This window comes from Microtus oregoni, unplaced genomic scaffold, assembly GCF_018167655.1.
Source record: "Microtus oregoni isolate MIOR12 unplaced genomic scaffold, Mior012 000015F_ref0000493, whole genome shotgun sequence".
Taxonomy (NCBI): domain Eukaryota; kingdom Metazoa; phylum Chordata; class Mammalia; order Rodentia; family Cricetidae; genus Microtus; species Microtus oregoni.
This window is the reverse complement of record NW_024543074.1, coordinates 23,900,489-23,922,027: the sequence shown is the minus strand read 5'-3', so window position 1 is coordinate 23,922,027 and position 21,539 is coordinate 23,900,489. Positions and strand designations below refer to the sequence as shown.

Sequence of the window (21,539 nt, the reverse complement as noted above, 5' to 3'; positions counted from 1 at the left end):
CGCAGCAATACACTTTCACACAGTGTACAAAATATCCTACAACAGATGTCAGATCCCCGAGAATTGGAGTTAATGTACAGTGAGCTACCACATGGGTGCTAGAGCTAAGCCCAAGTCATTAATAGCTAGTGGTCTTAAGTGTGGACCAGTTATTATATTTATTATTGGTTGGGCACACCTTTAATCCCAACACTTGGGAGGCAGAGGCAGGCAAATCTCTGTAAATTTGAGGCCAGCCTGGTCTGTCTAGCAAGTTCTAGGTCATCCAGGGATATGTAATGAGACTCTGTCTCAAAAAACAAACACACATATTAATATATTTATTACTGAAGTTGTTTATAACATACTATGCTATATTTTACTCATCTCTTTTTCTAAGTGAAATATTTTTGAACTCAGTAATCTGACAACATGGGTAGTACATCTGTATTATTTGTATCTGTGAGTGGCACATATGTGGGTATGTACACACACGTGAGTAGGTGTATAGATGTATGTGTCTGAGTGTACATGTTCTTTTTGCGGCCCAAGAAGGGTATCAGGGTGTCCTCTTCTATCATTTCCCACCTTATTCTTTTAGGGTTTCTCCCTGAATCTGCAGCTCCTATTTTGTTGGCTAGGCTGGCAGCCAGCAAGCCCTAGTGATCATCCTGTTCCCTTCCCCTGGGAAACAACCTGATCACTTGGGTTGCTGGCATTTTTTTAGGATTATGTCCAGCTTGTTATGTGGGTGCTAGAGTCTGAACTCTAGTCCAGGACATACTTTTGCCCACTGAGCCATCTCTTAGCTTATTAGCTCATTTTCCAAATGAAGTTGTTTATGTTGTTCAGGCTGGCTTCAAACCCTTGGCTTAGATGATGTCCTCACTGTCCTAGATGCCAGGAAGAATAAAGGCATTTAAGGTTGAAGTTTTTATTTTTATTTATTTTTTTTTTTTTAAAGCTAATGAGCCAGGGTGACGGTAATGGCACACGCCTTTAATCCCAGCACTTGGGAGGCAGAGGCAGATGGATTTCTGAGTTCCAGGACAGCCTTATCTACAGAATGAGTTCCAGGACAGCTGGAGCTACACAGAGAAACCCTGTCTTGAAAAACAAAAGACAAGCCAGGCGGTGGTGGTGCACGCCTTTAATCCCAGCACTTGGGAGGGAGAGGCAGGTGGATCTCTATGAGTTCGAGGCCAACCTGATCTACAGGAGCTAGTTCCAGGACAGGGCTCCAAAGCTACAGAGAAACCCTGTCTCAAAAAAACAAAACAAAAAACAAAAAAAAAAAAAAGAAAGAAAGAAAAGAAAAACAAAAGACATTGCTAGTGAGTGAAGTTTTTGTTTTTTTGTTTTTCTTTGTGATCACACAATTCATTCTGTGCTCTTGTCTCTGCAAGATCCGTAGCATTCTTGACACTGCTCACTAGATACCATTAGTGGTCCCCACATATTTTTAAACACTCTGGGAGGAGAAGTGCTATTCCAGTTGAGAACCATAAATTTTGGGTTTGATGATATAGATTAAAAAAAAAAAACAAAACCAACTTGTCAGAATGTTTCACCATTTCCTCTGAAGAGAAACTAACTTGTGGTTTGATCTTCATAGAATAAGTTAACAATAGGGAGGGAGAATTTGAGTACCTGGTAGAAAGGGGAGAATCCCCAGTAAATAGAATAGTAGATTTTAAGGAAACCATTTATTGAGTGTATTGTTCACTTGCCCATTTTTAGAGTTGGTGAGATTGGTTTATAATTTATGAAAAGTATGTATGTTTTGATGTTACTTATACTTTGAAAAGCTCGTTCCTCTCCACTGTGAGAAGTTGCTGTCTTTGGCCTTAGTATCCAGATGATGTTGGAGATTGTGGGAATTTGTATGGTATACTTGAGAGAATTGTTCAAAGCCAATGTAAAGATACAGTTTTGGCATGTCATGAATAACCTGATATCCTGACTTAAGCCAGAACTCTGGCATTAGTGAATTCCAGCATGGGAGAATTGACTACAAAAAGTCCTCCTCTGGCTCCTTACCAAGTTAGACAAGGGAGCAATCAGCTGCTGAGTTGCAGCCAGCTGGCATGTATGTGAGGGTGTACTATAAATTGTCCCTTAGGATCTAGCTTCTAGTTTGTGAAGAGTCTCCCAATAAGAGTGAGTCCTGTACATTGGATCCTGTTCAGTCTACAGTTGTGATGTCGGCAGGACTATATAATGACATTGCCTGTTGCGTGGGGTAAGAGACTGCAGCAACCTTCTTGCTTCCCCTGTGTTGTTGTCTTTCTCATCGTTTCCTATATTGGTTTTTGTTTCTGACCTTACTCTTGAGGAGATATAGCCATAGTTCTCTTGTTCTGCATTCCTTCCCTGCAATAAGCGTTCCAGAACTTCATCTGTTTACTCTGTTCTCACCATTTTGGATATGATGTTTCAACTAATATTAAGAATATGAAATAGTTTTCTTGGCTGTGGTCTTTCCCCAGTCTATGGACTGTTTTTGGCTCTTGAGGGATACTCTGGGTTTTTCCCATCTTGGAAGCTTTTCATTTTACTTATAAATATTTAGTATTGGAGTTATTGCTCATTTTTATCTTCCTGAGAATTAGTGTATAGACTAGATCAGAAAGAATTATAGAGATACAGATCTGAGGCATTATGAAATGTATCAGCAACACTTCTATTTTTAAGTGTCTCCATGATTTTTAAATTGTTTTTTATCTGTGGTTCTAAATGTATTAAGTATCTAGTATAGGATCTATTAGACATCTATTCTGCTATTTATGTCTGGAACTGCCCTAGAGCAAAGTAACTGACATATCGGTCACTAATGGTATTACTTATTCATTTGTATTTGGTATACACTCATACACTCACCCTATATTAAATAAGTACTTTTTGATTTACATGGTGCCACCTGTGGAAATCATGGGAGAAATTTCGTGCTGTTGGTGCTGTAAAGCTAATTAAGTGTACTTATGAACTTGCTGTTCAGAGTAATTCTTAAACTGTGGAGGTTAGAGCTCAACTAAACTGGTAACTTCCTCTAATAAGTGTAAAGAACTTGCTGGAATGCATTTGCATTGCTTTGTGACCTTACCACTGCTGACCTCTTTAATCCCCCGTGTTAGTTCCCCTTCCTTTTTTTTTCTTCTTTCCTTTTTTTCTTTCTTTCTTACTTTTCTTTTTCTTTTATTGGTTTTTTTGAGATAGGGTTTCTGTATGTAACAGTCCTGGCTGTCCGGGAACTCACTCTGTAGACCAGGCTGGCCTTGAACTCATTGAGATCTGTCTCTCCCAAGTGCTGGGATTAAAGGCATGTGCTACTACCGCATGACTCCTTTCTGTTTTAAATCTATTTTTTTCATCTAGTATGGTACATACCTTTCTGTATTGCTTTAAATAAACTGCCTTCATAATTTTATATGGGTGTTTTTCATTTTTCCTTTGACTTATTTATCCAGTTATAAAAAACTGTTTTAAGGTTAGCTAATATTTTCTGAGAGAACCAATTTTCTCTCCCATTCAGGTAATTTCTATAAATGTTAAACTAGTATTTTTTGTATTCTATGGTTCTAGGCACTGCATGTAGGGAAGTAAATGATGTTGGTCTTTCCCTCAGAGGTACGTTATATTCAGAGAAATGGATCTATAAGTACTTAGAATGAAGTATTGCAAATATAATTGCATAAATAGATACATTGTTATAGAGAGGAGAAAGAGATTAACTAAGGACGATCAGAGAAGAAAAATAGTAGTCTTTGTTTTGTTTTTTTGTTGTTGTTTATGTTTTTGTTTTTCGAGACAGGGTTTCTCTGTGTTACTTTGGAGCCTGTTCTAGTACTAGCTTTTGTAGACGAGGCTGAACTCGAACTCACAGAGATTTGCCTGCCTTTGCCTCCTGAGTTCTGAGAATTAAAGGTGTGTGCCACTACCACCTGGCATGGAAGAGGTTTTTTAGATACATGTGGCGGCTGGTGATGTGGAGCTAGCAGTTAAGAGCTAGTACTAATGAGAGAATCCAAGTTTCTAGAACACACGGGTGACTCATAGTCACAAACTCCAGCTCCAGAGGAATCTGCCCTCTGAGGGCAGTGCAATTATATGCACATATTCACACACAGACACACTTACTTTTTAAAAAAGCAGATATGGATAGCAAGGAACAATATAGAAAAAAAAACCACGTAGTTAAAACCTGCCTGGAAGCCTGGTGTGGTGTTATAAGCCTGTAATACTAGCTTCTTAGACTGAGATGAGAGGCTTGCAGTTACATGTTAAGACCCTATCTTAAAAAAATAAACAGACAACCCCAGAAAATGAAAACAGGGTGGGGAATGTGGGGAGTCACACACATTTTTAATTGCAGAATTGAAGAGAATTGTCAGAGGTAGGCAGATCTCTGTGAGTTTGAGGCCTGTCTGGTGTATATAGTGAGACCCTATCTCAGAAACAAAAATATTGACCATGTAGCCAAGTAGTTGAGTGAAAAGGCACTTGCCTAGCATGCAAGAGGCTCTTGCTCTATGCTCCAGTATACCTACCCCCACAAAAAAATAATAAAAGAAGAAAGGGAAATCTGTTAGGGGTGGCTGCCTTTTGGATTTCTAGCTGAGCATCTATCATCAGAATATCTTGGATCACAATATAGATGTTCACATTGATGAAATCTATTCGCTTGTTTAGAACTCAGGATTTGTCACTAAGTGGATTGATTTGGCCTAGTCTTAGAATTGAATCCTTTAAATAGTTCTCTGCTTTATTTTGTACATTAACTAAAGTTGACTCACCCTGAAGTCATACCTTCCATTATTCTGGGAACTTTCTGAGTCAAGCCCCGCTTGGCTAGGAATAAGTTATGCTTTGTGTTGTAACTGTCGATAGTAAGTTCTCTTCCTGCCTTTTACATTCATAGTAGGACTGCATCTACTCAGGCATAAGGGAAAAAGAAGTTGGGATAAGGCTCTCTGTGGATTTGCATTTTTCTGGAGAGTTTCTGGCATAAGTTGCTAATGAAATTTTGAGCTGACGTGTGCCACAAATCTCTGAGATGCTAGGTCCTAATTTGTATAGCAAACTATGTTAAGGCAGTTGACATTCTCTCTGAGGAATTTCTTTGGCAGGTTTTCCTTTAGACTTCTGGACAGATCTGCAAAACAGTATGGCTTTTAAAGTCCTTATAAGTGACATTTGTCAGACTGATAAAAACCCTTGGTGCCCTAAGATGATGTCCTTTGATGCCAGTGCACACAAGGAGTCAGGTCTTCTAGAATGCATTTCTATATTTCTAATGTTTCCATGAGTAGATTTCTTTATGTCTTTTCTGGATTTTGTGTCTAAAATAGGTAGAGGTTTGGTATTCAACACTAACTAAAACAGGTGTTTTGTTTTTGTTTTAAAGATGTATATGAGTGTTTTTCCTGCTTGTATGTATGTGCATCATATGTATGCAGGAGCCTATGGAGGCCAGAAAAGGCCATCAGACCTGGAGCTACAGACAACTGTGAACTGCCGTGTGGGTGTTGGGAACCGAACCCAGGTCTTCTTCAGTAGTAGCAACTGATGAGCCATCTCTCCACCCTACCAGTGCAGCTTTTCACTTCAAACGGGAGCTCCAAACTTTTGGGCTTATCACCTTCATTTCTACTGCGTCAGGATTAGATGTCTTAGGTGGGGGTGGACATACAGGAGTATTCTAAAGTTTGTTTGTTTTGGTTTTTTGTTTTACAAGGCAGAGTTTCTCTGTGTAGATTTTGGAGCCTGGTCTGGAACACTCTCTGTAGACCAGGCTAACCTTGAACTCACAGAGATCCACCTGCCTCTGCCACCCCAGTGCTGGGATTAAAGGCGTGTGCCATCACCGCCTGGCTAGAATAAAAGTTGTAAAAAAATATTTTATTTATGTGTTTGTGGTACCCGTGTGAGTTTATGTGTGCATGCATGTGTGCTGAGGGGTGTCGAATACTCTGGAACTGGAATTACAGGTGGTTGTGAGCTGTCTGATGTTGATGCTGGGAACCAAGTCTAGGTACTTTGCAAGAGCCGCAAGCACTCCTAACCAATGAATGAGCCAGCTCTCGAGCCTCCAGAAAAGGCTTTTCGAAGAACATTAAATAAAAGGTTGTAAATTAAAAAAAAAAGATTGTAGTGTATAACAGGGAAGCATTACATTTATGAGTGCTGTACAAGGTGATAAGTTGTCATACAATGTCCTTTGTGGCAGTATACTAATATCACTTTTACTCTTTTCTTTCTTTTAACTTTGAACTTAAATATTTCTTATATTTTTAATGGTGACAGTGAGTAAACATTGCAAATAAAGCAAGAAACAGCTAATGTTTATGTTTCTGATACTCACATTAAGATTGATAGTTGAAAGATAAGAAGAATGGCGTGAAGAAGAAAGAAAGATGGCTCAGTAGATAAAAGGACTAGCCAGAAGCTTAACAGCCCAGTTCAGTCCCCTGAACCCATGTAAAAAGTTGAGTGCAGCAGTACTCACCTTATAATCCCAGCACTGCTACAGCAAGATGGATGGTGAAGACAGGAGAATGGCCTGTGAACTTGAGAGCCAGCTAGCCTGGAGTAAGCAGTAGAGTAACAGAAATGAGAGAGAAGAGAGAGATGTTTTCTTGAATTGGTAGTTTTGGCTTGGGAAATAGCACAGAAAAAGTAAAAACTCAACCCTGTAAAACAACCCACTAAACAACCCTCACCAAAAGAAGGCCTTGCTTCTAGTTACAGTGAAACTGGGTCTCACACCAATAGTGCTGTGGTTTTTTTTCCACCTTATTCCTGAACTATGGCTGGGGGGTGGGGTGCAGAGTGACATCATGGCCTGCCTGCTTGTAGATGTGCTGACTTCAGGTCAGATAGGGTCTGAGTTCTGCATTGCCATATTTGCAGCTTTGGCTTTGATAGCAAGAAAATGGCAGACTGTACCAGACCCTGTGGTTATCTTTTGTGATCCATTTTGATTTTTAGTTTTCTCTTTCTCCTGTTAGCTGCCTGTGAGGTAGAGTTGCCTCTGTTGATAAAGAGCAGATACAGAAGTTCACATCCAAACCTGAATAGCCATTTTTAACTCGAAACACTTTTCCTAGAATTGATGCGCCAGAATCCTTCCCTTATTTGGTGCCTTAAAACTGAAGCTTGCATAAGGTTGCCAGTGCTCCCTGTATGCCGGTTACTTGCTTTTTGGTGCCCACAGCAGGGTAGTTAATAAAATCATCTTTGTAACCATATCTGTCTTTAGAGTAAAGCTTCATTCTCCCTTGGTTCTTAGGTTCTTTCTTCTCCCTTTCCTGAGAGGTTTAGTTTTTTTTTTTTTTTGTTTTTTGTTTTATGGTAGGTGGGTGGGCAGAGGTTGTGTATGCAGATGTTTTCGTCTGAGTTGTTTATAGTCCTTTGATGATAGCATGTGCATGTACTTTCATTCTTTGACTCTTGAAGACGTTTTTCCTTATTAATCATCAGATTATGGATTTTCCCAGGACAAATGTTGGGTTTTTAAGAATTTGTTTCATTGTTGTTGCCAAAGTTTAAGAGCTCAAAGTTGGAGCAGACTGTTTGCACTTTCCTTAGGCAGTTGCTTTGTTTCCTCACCTGTAGCCTGAAAAGTAGTACTTGCCTCACAGGACGGCTGAGGGTTAAATAAATAGTGCATATAAAGTGCTTAGAGCATTGCCTTATGTTTTGAAGACTCTATAGAACTTGTTATTATGATTGAATAGGACATACTTGCTTTTGTTAGGAAAACTTAAACAACTAATGTCTGAACTGAATTGTGTCTAAGTATCTATTTTATTTTATTTTATTTTGGTTTTTCAAGACAGGGTTTTCTGTGTAGCCTTGGCTATCCTGGAACTCACTTTATAGTCCACGCTGGCCTTGAACTCACAGAGATCCTCTTGCGCCTGGCTCCTAGGTGTGGACCACCATCACTCAGCAAGTATTTTTAACTCTTGAGTATAGTACCAACTTTGTGAGTTCAATGTGTCCTTAGGTTGGGAAGTGTGCCCAAGAATCTAAAAGGTGAAATTCAATAACTAATCAGGTGTTAGGACATGCTGCTTTCTATATGGGTGGGTTTCAGAGCTGGGCAGAATAATAGAGCATTGGATAGACAGACCCTTTAGTCCTTTGTTCCCACTGAGCTATGTTTGAGCTCCTGAGTATTTTCATTGTTCTTGCCATATGGCAGCCCAGAAATTATAGAGGGATACCAATCTTTCAAGTCAGTTCTTCTTATCCATCTCTCCATTTATCCTGGGTTACAAAAATGAATTGTTCACTAAAGAAACAGTTCACAGTCTAGACCAGTGGTTCTCAACTTTCTTAATGCTGCAACCTTTTAACACAGTTCCTCCTGTTGTGATGCCCTCCAACCATTAATATTAATAATAATAATAATAAATTATTTCAGCTATTTCTTTTTAAAATTTATTTACTTATGTTTGAGTGCTCTATCTGCATAAACACCTGGAGGCCAGAAGAGGGCATCAGATCCCATTATAGATGGTTATGAGCCAACATGTGATTGCTGGGAATTGAACTCAGGACCTGGAAGTTTCAGTGTTATTAACCGCTGAGCCATCTCTCCAGCCTCATAAAATTATTATTGTTGCTACTTCATAACTGTAATTTTGCTACTGTTACGAATCGTAGTGTAAATATCTGTTTTCTGATGGGCTAAGGCAACCCACGTCTTGAGAACCACTGAACTAGAGTCACAATGTCCAGGAAATATAATAGCTGTTTTAATTAGTGACAAAGAAATAAAAAAAAAAATAGCTTTCTCAGTCACACTAGCTATTCATAAAGTGCTTAATACTCCCATGTAGTTAGAGCATACACGATGGGAGGGAGGTGGTGTATACGCCATGGTACACTGTGGAGGTCAGAGGACAACTTTGTGGAATCAATTTGTTCTTTTTACCTTTACATGGGTTCTGGGGATGAACTTGTTGCTAAGCTTGTGCTCAAGTGCCTTTATTTACTAAGCCATCTCCCAGGTTGAGGTTTTATTCTGAGGTGAATTGTGATCATTTTTTAGCTCAGTCATTTGACTGGAACACAGCAGATGAAATTATAGATCAGGATTCTATATCTTTTTTTTTTTTTTTTTTTTTTTTTTTTTTTTTTAAATATTTATTTATGTATACAATATTCTGTCTGTGTGTATGTCTGCAGGCCAGAAGAGGGCACCAGACCTCATTACAGATGGTTGTGAGCCACCATGTGGTTGCCGGGAATTGAACTCAGGACCTTTGGAAGAGCAGGCAATGCTCTTAACCACTGAGCCATCTCTCCCGGCCCAGGATTCTATATCTTGATAGAATTCTTTTCTTTTGAATATCTTGGTCTGTGTTCTGCCTAATTACCCTAAGAAAAGATGATTTATGCTCTCAGAGATGGTTACAGACAGTGGGAAGTGTGTACTTTCCTTGCAGCATTAATGTTAATAGTGTACTGTTTGTTGTTGTAGCTTTGTGTGTGCACCTATCCGTGTATATTATGTGAATAGTATATTCAATCTCTTAAATCTGTAATAGGTTTTCAGTAGCCACTTAGTATATGTGCTTTAAGATCTAAGCACCAGGGGACCGGAGAGATGGCTCAGTGGTTAAGAGCATTGTCTGCTCTTTCAAAGGTCCTGAGTTCAATTCCCAGCAACCACATGGTGGTTCACAAACATCTGTAATGAGGTCTGGTGCCCTCTTCTGGCCTGTAGACATACACACAGACAGAATATTGTATACATAATAAATAAATAAACATTTTTAAAAAAAGATCTAAGCACCATGCTAGGTCATGTAAAGTATAAAGACATTAAAAGGAGACTAGCTGGGTGGTGGTGGCGCATGCCTTTAATCCCAGAACTCGGGAAGCAGAGGCAGGTGGATCTCTGTGAGTTTGAGGCCAGCCTGCACTACAAGAGCTAGTTCCAGGATGGGCTCCAAAGCTACAGAGAAACCCCTGTCTCGAAAACAAACAAACAAAAAAACGAGACTAGACAGTTGGTTACAAGTACTTCCTGCTCCTCTGGAGGACCTGGGTTCAGTTCCCAGAACTCACATGACTGCTTACAACAATTTGTATGTAACTCCAGTTTCAGGGGATCTAATGCTTTTTCTGGTATCTTTGGGTGTCAGGCATGCATGTGATGTACATACATGCATACATATGTATGTAGTACATACAAGCAAAACACTAATGCATATAAAATAAGTAAGCCTTGAGAAAAACATGGAAAGGAAATAAAATAATTCCTAATTTATCTCTTAAAAATTATTTCAGGCCGGGTGGTGGTGGCGCACGCCTTTAATCCCAGCACTTGGGAGGCAGAGACAGGCGGATCTCTGTGAGTTCGAGACCAGCCTGGTCTACAAGAGCTAGTTCCAGGACAGGCTCCAAAACCACAGAGAAACCCTGTCTCGAAAAACCAAAAAAAAAAAAAAATTATTTCAGTATTGCATTTCGTTTATCTCTCTCTCTCTCTTTTTTTTTTTTGTTTTTCGAGACAGGGTTTCTCTGTGGTTTTGGAGCCTGTCCTGGAACTAGCTCTGTAGACCAGGCTGGTCTCGAACTCACAGAGATCCACCTGCCTCTGCCTCCCAAGTGCTGGGATTAAAGGCGTGCGCCACCACTGCCCGGCTTTCGTTTATCTCTTTTTGAAGACTTCTTCATAGCTCTGGGCTTCTGCTGTTGGCTTTGTGGAACTACAACCACTGGACTTATGGATAGGGACCATAGTTGTCTGTGTGGAGTGATCATATCTAGTCCTGTCTTTTCACTTTCTTTTCTGACCCTATTGCAGACAGTAACAGCCTAGCCTCCTGCCTTTAATCCTCATCCAATCCTCAAGACCCTAAATTTTCTTTTCTCTATTTTTGTATTAAGATTTATTTATTATATATACAGCATTCTGCCTCCATGTATGCCTGCATGCCAGAAGAGGGCAACAGATCTTCTTATAGATGGCTGTGTGCCACTATGTGGTTATTGGAAATTGAACTGAAGACCTCTGGAAGAGCAGCAAGTGCTCTTAAACTCTGAGCCAGCCCCAACCCTTATTTTCTAGTAACCAGAATGACCTTTAGAAATACAGCTTTGCTCATGTCACTTCCCTGTTTAACACACTTCATGGGCCTTAAGGTCAAACTCTCTGTCAAGAACTTCTATAGCTTGTCCTTGCCTGCCTTACCTAGTTCTGTAGAATCACTAACCTTGCTGAGTGATGATGGCTCATGCCTTTAATCCCAGCAGAGACAGGAGGATCTCTGTGAGCTCAAGGTCAGCCTGGTCTACAGTACTAGTTCCTGGACAACTAGGGCAATTACATAGAAAAACACTGACTAGAAAAAACCACAACAAAAATCACTCACCTTGCCATGGTAACTCTTGGGACCATCACTTTTGCTGTTTTGTTTATGACACACTGAATTAGGACTCCTTATCCCCTCCAATACCAACTACTTGCCTTCAGATTTTAAATTCAGAATACTTCCTGAGACAATTTTTCTAATACTTCTACTGTTTATACCTGTAGTGTCCTACCCTTCCCAGTCATGATTTCTACCTTCTTCATGGTTTGTATGTGGTGTTTAGAACACAGAGGGTACGTGGTGAGTTTCTGTTGAGTGGTGAGTAGATGGATTAATGAATATGTTGACAGTATGAGAAGAATCTCACCATCTTTCTTACACTCTGTCAATATAGTCTTTTACAAGATAGATTTGTGTTATGTGCCCACAAGGAACTTTTATCTGGTTCCCTGCCTGAAGACAACATAGACACAAAGTGTTTCAGCTTCCTACTGAAGCTGGGTAGATAGGCATGAGAGTTCCCAGACGTTGAGAGAGGTGAGTCATAAAGAAAAGTCATTCAGAAAGTAAGCCAGTCAGAGTAACAGTGCTGCCCTTTGTCTGAACTTTCTCTCTCTTTTTCTAGATACCTTGAGATTCTAAACTTGGTGACACTTTTGAGTAGCTTGTCAAACCAGAGTATAGGGACTCATAATCTTAATCTGATCTTTTCCCTTGCTTGGGGATGCTTTTAAGATGTTCAGGAGGCATCTGGCCTAAAGTATCTTCTCTTTTTACCCTGCCACTTAACTCTATAGTGGCTTCTAAAGTAGAAATCCAGATAGAACTCTTTTTAGTTTTTGGTAGTTTTGGAGGATACTGTAAATGAGGAGTTTTCCTGAAGTGGTGAGAGGTAGGTGGTATTGGAATATCCTCAGAGGAAGGGTTATTTCAGTCATACTCTTCATTGTTACCTGTCTTTGCTTCGTAGCACATGAGAGTCATTGTTTCCGAGGTATATGTGTTAATCCTCAGGCATTGTGTGTATCTAGAAAAGCTGATACCACTAATACTTTTACTCCAGATATCAGTGGGCCACATGTCCTTTGCTGCAGCTATTCAGCTCTGTTTTTATTGAGGTGGAACATCTGTAGACAACATGTAAAAATGCAAATGAACTTGTCTCATCCATTTATTGAGACAAGAGCTTAGCGTCTTGCCCTAGCTATGGATAGGCACTTCCTATATAGAGCAGGATGACCTCCAGTTCTTGATTCTTACCTCTGCCTCCTCAATATTGATACTACAGGTGAGGGTTCCAGTGCCCAGCTAGTTAGTTATATTATCTGTCTATGTGTGTATGTTGTATTTATGTATACATGTTCATGTGTATGCAATGCACATGTGTGTATGTGGAGGCTGGAGATAGGTGCTGGGTGTCTTCTTCAATTGTTCTCGTATTTGATTATTTATTAGTCTTTTTTTTTTTTTTTTTTTTTTTTTGGTTTTTCGAGACAGGGTTTCTCTGTGGTTTTGGAGCCTGTCCTGCAACTAGCTCTTGTAGACCAGGCTGGTCTCGAACTCACAGAGATCCGCCTGCCTCTGCCTCCCGAGTGCTGGGATTAAAGGCGTGCGCCACCACGGCCCGGCTTATTAGTCTGTTTGTATATATATGAATGCATGATAAGTATATGTGCCATGACACACCTGTGGAAGGTAAAGGAGTCATGTCCATCTACCTTATATGTGGGCTCTAGGAATTGAACTTAGTCAGGCTTGTACAACAAGCCCATTTGCTGAGCAGTCTCACCAGCCCTCCACCTTGTTTTGAGACAAGGTCTCTCACTGACTCATCTAGACTTGTTTATTGGCCAGCTTGCCCAAGAAATTCCTTTTGACTCCCCAACACTGGAATTATAGATACACATTTCCATGCCTGGTTTAGTTTGTTTGTTTGTTTGTTTGTTCGTTTTTCAAGACAAAGTTTCTCTGTGTAACAATCTTGACCATTCTGGAACTAGGCTGGCCTGTAACTTATAATATCCACCTGTCTCTGCCTCCTGAGTGCTGCAATTAAAGACATGCACCACTGCCTCCCAACCTAAGATAGATTTTTTTTTTATTTGCTTGTTTGTCTGTCTGTATCTCTGTTTATTTATTTATTTATTTGAGACAGTCTTGCCCTGTACTTCAGACAGATCGGAAACTCACTTTGTGGCCCAGTCAGACCTTGAACTTTGTGTTTCTTCTGCCTCAGCTCCCTCAGTGCTCCCTATGTGGAATTTTCAGGGGTATAGTATTTACATGCAGGTCTGAAGTCAAGTTCAGACACTTTTCATACATTGGAATATTCTTTAGCTAATTTTCTTTCTTTTTTTTTGCAATTTCTTTTTGTTTTTAGTTTGTGTACATTGGTGTTCTGCAGAATTTATGTGAGGGTATCAGATCCCCTAGAACTGGAATTATAGACAGTTGTGAGCTTCCCTGTAGGTGCTAGGAACTGAACCTGGGTTCTTTGAAAGAGCAGCCAGTGCTCTTAATTGCTGAGTCATCTCTCCAGTCCTTTTTAGATATTTTTCAGACATTAAAATAATGTGTCAAAGCCACTATATCATGAGATCCCCAACTTCTTCATTCCCAAATGTGAAAACTACTCATTTTATTTTATTTGTTTTGTGTTTTGAGTCAGGGTGTCTTTCTGTAGCTTTGGCTAACCTAGAACTAGCTCTATAGACCAGCCTGGCATTGAACCCACAGAGATCCAGCTTCCTCTGCCTCTTGAGTGCTGGGATTAAAGGCATGCGCCACCACCATCCAGCATGAAAGTATTGAAGAACTATGCAGAAACAAGTAATAAGCTATATTTGACCAGTAGGTCATAGTTCACTAACCCATTACATAGCCAGCCCACTGGTTCCCAAATCTGGATGTCTTTAAGAATTACTTCAAGACCTTCAGAAATGATGACTAAGAGCCAAATGTGGTAGCACACATTAAAATCTCAGCACTTGGGAGGCAGAGGAAGGCAGATCTCTGTGAGTTTACCTGATCTACAAATACAAAGCAAGTTTTAGGATATCCAGAGAAACTCTGTCTGGTAAAACAAACAAACAAACAAACAAAAAACAAAAAAAAGTTGCTCAGGTAAAGCTGAATAGATGGCTCACTTGGTAAAAAAGCATTTCCTCTGCAAGCAATGAAGACCTGAGTTCAAGTCCCAAGAACCCACGTAAAAACTGAGTATGATATCAAAGCTTATGTAATAGTAGCACTCCTACAGGGAGAGAGAATGGGCCAACTAACCTGGTGTCTGCATCCAAAAATGTCTGTCTCGAACATGATAGTGAGGGCCAACACCCAAGACACATGTGCATCCCCACAGAAATGTGTATATAGGCACACAGACTTCATATAGATACAAATAATATTTTGCCATCTCCAGAGATGTGAAAGAAATAATATGTAAAAAAGAATTTACCATCGGGAGGCAGAGGCAGGCGGATCTCTGTGAATTCGAGACCAGCCTGGTCTACAAAGGGAGTTCCAGGACAGTCTCCAAAGCTACAGAGAAACCCTGTCTCGAAAAAAACCAAAAAAAAAAAAAAAAAAAAAGAATTTACCAAGGTAATATACATATACTTGGGATATGAAGTCATTCATACTTCTTACTTTATAGTTAAAGCAAATTGCTTATGGTTAAAGGAAATTGTGTGATTTGCATATAGTTGCAAAGTAAATAGATGTCATAACTACAATTTGAGTGTGGGTCTTTAGCTTGGCTTTGAAATCAGTGTTGGTTGTTCATACCATTCTGTCCTGTTTCTTTCCTGGTGATAAACACACAAGCAGTAAATACAGAACAGTCATGTATCTTTGGCCAGCCTGCCTGCCTGACTTCCTCCCTCCCTCCCTCCCTCCCTCCCTCCCTCCCTCCTTCCTTCCTTCCTTCCTCCCTCTCTATCCCTTCCCCTCCCCCTTCCCTCCTTTCCTTCCTTCTGCCTTTCAGCATAGATCAGAGACAACAACTTATATTATAGGGTCCTGGCATCAGGCTCGGTGCCACCTACTTCTGCCTGCTGACCTATTTCACCTGCTGCTTTCTTTCGTTTTTGAGACAAGGTCTCTTGTAGACCAGGCTGGTCTGAAACTTGCTCTGTAGCCAAGGGATGACCTTGAACTACTGAGCCATCAACCTTTTGAGTGATGGAATTATACACACACCACTCTAAACTTCTCTCTTCTTTATATCTGTGCAAAGTTCCCATTTGAGATGTTGCTATGCACGCTTTATTAAAAAATTATTTCAGATTATGTGTATTTGTGCATATCTGTATGAGTGTGTGAACATGTGCATGTGAGTCCAGGTGTTCTCAGAGGCCAGAGGATTTGCACCCTCTTGGAGCTGAAATAGTTAATGAGCCATCTGATGTGGGTGCCTTTTTATTATTTTTTGAGACAGGGTTTCATACTATAGCCCAGACTGACTTCAAACTCATTAGCGAAGGATGGCATCAAATCCATGTTGACCCACCCTTCTTCCTTAACCTAGAGTGCTGGGATTTTAGGTGGGAACCACCATATTCAGCCCAAGTTTTTTGTTTGGTTGTTTTTGAGACAGAGGGTTTTTTTTTGTTGTTGTTGTTTTGGTTTTTTGAGACAGGGTTTCTCTGTAGCTTTGGAGCCTGTCCTGGAACTAGCTCTTGTAGACCAGGCTGGCCTCGAACTCACAGAGATCTGCCTGCCTCTGCCTGGGCTGGGATTAAAGGCGTGCGCCACCACCACCTGGCCTTGTTTTTTGTTTAAGATATATTTATTTTGTACACAGTGTTCTGCTTGCACATATGCCTACAGGCCAGAAGATGGCGCTGGATCTCATAATAGATGATTGTGAGCCACCATGTGGTTGCTGGATATTGAACTCAGGACTTCTGGAAGAACAGCCAGTGCTCTTAACCTCTGAGTCCTCTCTCCAGTCCAAAGAGACAGTTTTAAAAGTACTAGTTCAACTTAATTTTCTTGGTGAGATTTCTTTGTTGTTGTGTTTAACATGGGATTTCATGTAGTCAACTGGCCTCAAATTTGCTATGTAGCCAAAGATAACCTTAAACTCGTGATCTTTCTGCTTCTACCCATGAAGGACAAGGACAGCACGTGTGTACCATTATAATTGCCCGGCTTTAGAATTCTTTTATTTGTATTTTAATCTTTTCACTTATGAGCTAGGTAATGTTACTAATAGAAACTCTGTTTTATAGTGTATTATGGAGGGGTGACAGTACAAATGTGTAACAAATCTGTTCCCTCTGGGTAGTATGCTTTCCCTCAGGTACACCCACATTTTTGCTTCCTTTCCTAAAGTGATTTTGGTGATAACAAAATGGAACAAAAGTTAGGGTAGCAGATACTTTAGTCTCAAATAAAACATTAGTTCCTCAAGGTCAGGGAGAAAGAGAAAGTGTACGTTTACTTTTAAAGTTCTCTTGAAAAAAGAACAACTCTGCATGGTAGTGTACACCTTTAATCCCAAGGCTCCTGGCAGAGGCAGGTGGATCTCTGTGACTTCCAGGACAGCTACTGTGTATCAAAAACAAACAAAACCAACAAATCAACAAAAAAAGTTCTCCGAAATTACCTTTATTTCCTTTAGTTGAAAAATTTTGCCAGTGAGACCTTTATTTATTTTTTCTTTACTAGATGCAGTTAAAATACAATAGTAGTGCCTGGCAGTGGTGGTGCACACCTTTAATCCCAACAGTTAGGAGGCAGAGGCAGGTGGATCTCTGAGTTTGAGGCCACCCTGGTCTGCAGAGCAAGTTACAGGACATCCAGAGCAACACAGAGAAACCCAGTCTTGGGAAAAATAACAACAATAAAATATATATATAATAGTAGCAAATGTAGATTCAAGTGGTTAGGTAGACTTCATTTGTCTATCTTAAGAAAGTCCCTTTGGGAAGTATGGGTAATGCCAGGATGTTCCCAAAATCACTTGGGTGTTTTACTTTATTCCAGGAGCTTTCTGGTTCACTGTTTCCTATCCATTCAGCAAAAAATAAATAAGCTTTTTTCCTGAAGTTAAGAGAAGGAAAATTGCCGGGTGGTGGTGGCGCACGCCTTTAATCCCAGCACTTGGGAGTCAGAGGCAGGCGGATCTTTGTGAGTTCGAGACCAGCCTGGTCTACAAGAGCTAGTTCCAGGACAGGCTCCAAAACCACAGAGAAACCCTGTCTCGAAAAAACCAAAAAAAAAAAAAAAAAAAAAGAAGGAAAATTGGGCTTAGAGTCTGAAGACCCAGATTCAAATTCTAACCCTCCCTCCTCTTTAAAGCAGCTTACATCTTAGAGCTCAAGGGATAACTTTAGGCTTGAATTAGTGGACTACTAATACTTCTTTTCCTACTAAAATACCCTTTGCATGTAAATATAAGTAATTTATAGAGGATTGTTTGATAGTTGTGAGAAGAGAAATAACTAAGCTAAAATAAGAATAGAGAATGTATATTTTTACCCCTCTATTTGAAATGATTTCATACTTGTAGAAAGGTTCTAAGTAACAGGGTGGATGTGGTGCGTGCCTAGAATTCCAGCATTGAGGAGGTGGAGGCAGGAAAATTGCAAATTCGAGGCCAGTCTGGACCTTATAGCTAGACTAGTTCTGAAGGGATGGGGAAAGGAACTTAGGAAATTTGGATCAGTTCCCTAAGATACCACACAGCAGGTAAATAAATGGTCTGGGAGGACTTAAATCAAGTCTGTTTGATGAGAAGGCACTCTCTGTTTGTACCATCCTGCTCTCCTACAAGATCTTGAGAGCTGTACTCTGTTCAAGGTTTTGCTGCTAATTTTGATAAAATGATTGGTAAAATCTTTCCCACTGTCCCTGGCCTTGACATAGCATGTTGTAACTAGCTTGAGCTTTTAAACCACACACATCATCATTTTGCTTTTTAATGGCTGTTCAGTGTAATTCACTTAAGACAGAAATAAAATGGAAGTTTATTCACCAGGTTAGATGTTGAAATCATTGCTACATCTCATTTCTGTATGAGATAGTTAGAACTGCCATATTTTTTATGGTATTCTGTTTTGCAGGGTCATGACCCAGAAGTTTTTATTATTCTTTGGGAGTATACTATCCAGGGCTGTTGGATTTGTTCCTTATTTTAGTAGTTGCCCTCTTTTTATTTTTACATTTATTTATCTATTTATTTAGTGCATGTGGGGCCTGATTGCATATCTGGAGATCAGAGAATAACTTGTGGGAATTATTTCTTTTTCTACTGTGTAGATCCTGGGAATTGAACACAGACTGCCAGACTTGGTGGCAGGCGCCTTTACCTAGTAGCCATCTTGCTAATTTCCCACTTGCAATCAACATTTCTTAATTTTTTCTATAAGTTTTGAGGCAGGGTCTCACTATGTAGCCCTGATTGTCCTAGAACTCACTCTGTAGACCAGCCTGACCTTGAACTCACAGAGATATATCTGCCTCTGCCTCCCCAGTGCTGGGATTATAGGTTTATACTGCCACTCTCAACAGAAGTCAACAGTCTCAAACCTCCCTTTTGACAGACTATAGGATGTTATTTCTAAGAGATAGAGAAGATAATGGGATTGATTGTTTAAATTGTCTCTTTAAATTCAGTCTTCCCCCATCTTTATTTCGCACAAAGGAATTATCTCAGTTTTGACTGAGATTTTTCTAGAATCTTTGAATCAAGATTACAAATTTGTGTCTCATAGGCTACGAGTGGCTGGCAAACAAGTTTTGGATTTACCCAATGTTCAAATAATTTTTATTTGTAGCAAATACTTAAAAGCCAGAGAATTTTACATAAAACCCATATTCTACTTTCCAGCTTGGTAAGAGCATTCATTAGAACTAGAGAGTAACCACCAGAGGTTCCTGCTGTCACCACCAGCCTACTTTATGCCTGGTCGCTGTAGACACTCTAATCTTCAGCTCCAGCTCCAGAACAGAACTCCAGTTTCAAAAGCTAGTACTTTATTTGATGAGCCACCTTGGTCGTGAATAACTTAGCCTTAGTTGTCAGAAACCTGCTTTCTTACATAGATATAAAATAGCTCATAAATAGAATCAGCAATTTCTCTAAAATCACTTACTTTATTCCTGTTAGAATTTTGTTTTCATTGTTATGGAGCCAGTGACTTGCTCAGTTTAGATTGCTTCCAAATCTGCACAGGGTTGCCACTGCCAGCAGAGGGTGCTGTCCACTCACTGAGCATTCTGTTAACCTTGGCTCAGCTGAACTGCAGCTGTTGGGCATGTGCCCTGGGTCTGTGTGAGAGTTTGGGCATGTCCATTTGGTTCCCATCCCCAGTGCCCACCCCTTTAGACCCTGGCCAGGTTATTGTGTCACTGGGGACTGTATTCAGTAACAGGAAACTGGGGAAAGTTTAATTGTTTTCTCCTCTCCCTTTTTCCCATGCAGCTGAACAAAAGGTTCATCCTCAGTTTTCTCCATGCCCATGGGAAGCTGTTTACCCGGATTGGGTAAGTGTGCAGGATGTTTATTTTATTTCCCTACATTACAAGTCATTTTGGAATTTAATATTGTTAGCAACTAGCCTGTGTTTGTAACTGAGGGCACAGGGTGTGAATTCTCAGAGGCCTCCACCTTCCCTTCACTCTCTTTCCTACTGTGTTCATGAAGTTTGAGAGATATCACTTTCTATCTTTGCTTCTTTTTTCTCTTTCTTTCCTAAAACTTTCTTTAAAGACAGTGTTTTCCCAGCCCTCTCTCCTAGTCCCCTTGGTTTTCTGGTTTTCTGCTGCTACTATTTTCCAGTTAGCCCCCCAGGGAGTCTGAGATAGTCATTCTGCATCCCTGGCTGCAGTTTCCAGGGGTCCTCCTTGAGGAAAAGCTATCTTCTTATTTCCCCTGAAAAAAAAGAGTAATACTTGGCTTCCTTTGTGTTATGACCCGACTCCCTTCCTGTGTGCTCCATCTGCTGTGCCACATTGCTGATCTCAGTAAACCCCAAATCCTCCATGGATTTACCTGTCCATGGGAAGTTCCAGAGAAGGGAGTCTGTGCAGACACTTAGTACTTCCCGGCTAAGTCCCTGGAAGAGTTTTATGTATTCTTCTGGTGCATCAGAAGAATTTTTCCTGATGTCATCCAAAAGCTTCTTGTCAAAGGAGATGTCTCTGTATAGGACCTCCCTGAGTAAAGGACATCAAAGAGAAGAAGCCGCAGCCCTTCCAGACAGGTCTGCTGCTTGAGTTTTGTTTGATTGGTTTTGTCTTTTTTGAGACAGGGTTTCCTGCCCAGGCTGGCTTAGAATTTGGTGACCTTCCTGCCTCAGCTTCTTAAGTGTTGGAATTCCCAAGTGTACCAGCATACTTGGATTCTTGTTGGGTTTTAATCTTTTCAGAATTAGAAGTTTTATTGTGAGCTGCCCTTTGAGGTGATTGGCTTCACATTACAAATCTCCTGTTTTCCTTTTACTTTTCACCATGAACTTGTAAGTTTATCTGTAGTGCTGTAGGTTTCCTTTGGGAAAATAGGAGTCATGTCAGTTTCCACATACTTTCTATTTACTCTTTTGAGATCCTAAAAGGCTTTGTCCTGCTTCAAAAACCATTGCCCTATGAATTGTGGATAGCAATGTGTTTCACGTGTACTGATTTGGCATCATCTTGGGCAAGAGTGACAGTTATGGCCATTTCAAGGATATTTTAGATTTTGAAATGACTTGGGAAAATTGGAAAAATTCCAAAAGATAAAGAATCTCTACTACTAGAAATAAATGTGGAGTAATTTACTTGGTAAAAATAAACTATATATGTTAGTTGCTCCTAACTTCTCCCTGGTGCTGTCAGCATGTCCTCCAGTGGCAGAAGCTTTGTCCAGCTCAGCTGTATCCTGAGTGCTTGGTTAACAGTTGTGTGAATGAAGAATTAAAGGATTATAAGAAATAGAAGGGATGGGAAAGACCAGAGAAAATTATCTGATATTCCAGTAGGTTACTATAGATTCAAGCTGGTCACCAGTGAGTGCCAAAGCTGCAGTTATGATGGTAGTTAGCATGGTCAGTGTGGACTGGTGAAACGATAAGATAGCAGTTGATGGTTTTCCTATTACCTCTTTATCTTTTATAGTTTACTCTCCTTTTTCCTCTTTCTTTCTTTCTTGCTTGCTTTCCTTTTCTTCACTTTTTCCCTCCCCTCCCCTCCCTTCCCCTCCCCTCCCTTCCTCTCCTCTCCCCTCCCTTCCCTTCCTTTTCC

General features: G+C 40.2%; 1 protein-coding gene across 4 annotated transcripts in view; it reads left to right on the top strand.

Annotated features, from left to right (window-relative positions):
• The window catches only part of Smg6 (SMG6 nonsense mediated mRNA decay factor), a 251,623-nt gene that overhangs the window by 42,610 nt on the left and 187,474 nt on the right, over positions 1–21,539 (top strand). For 3 of the 4 annotated variants that reach the window (XM_041663953.1, XM_041663955.1, XM_041663954.1), the window contains exon 9: positions 19,741–19,802. In XM_041663953.1, coding sequence (XP_041519887.1) covers positions 19,741–19,802 — 62 coding nt within the window. Of the gene's footprint in view, positions 1–16,192; positions 16,308–19,740; positions 19,803–21,539 lie in introns of those variants that run through there. The other variant, XM_041663956.1, reaches the window with a different exon arrangement.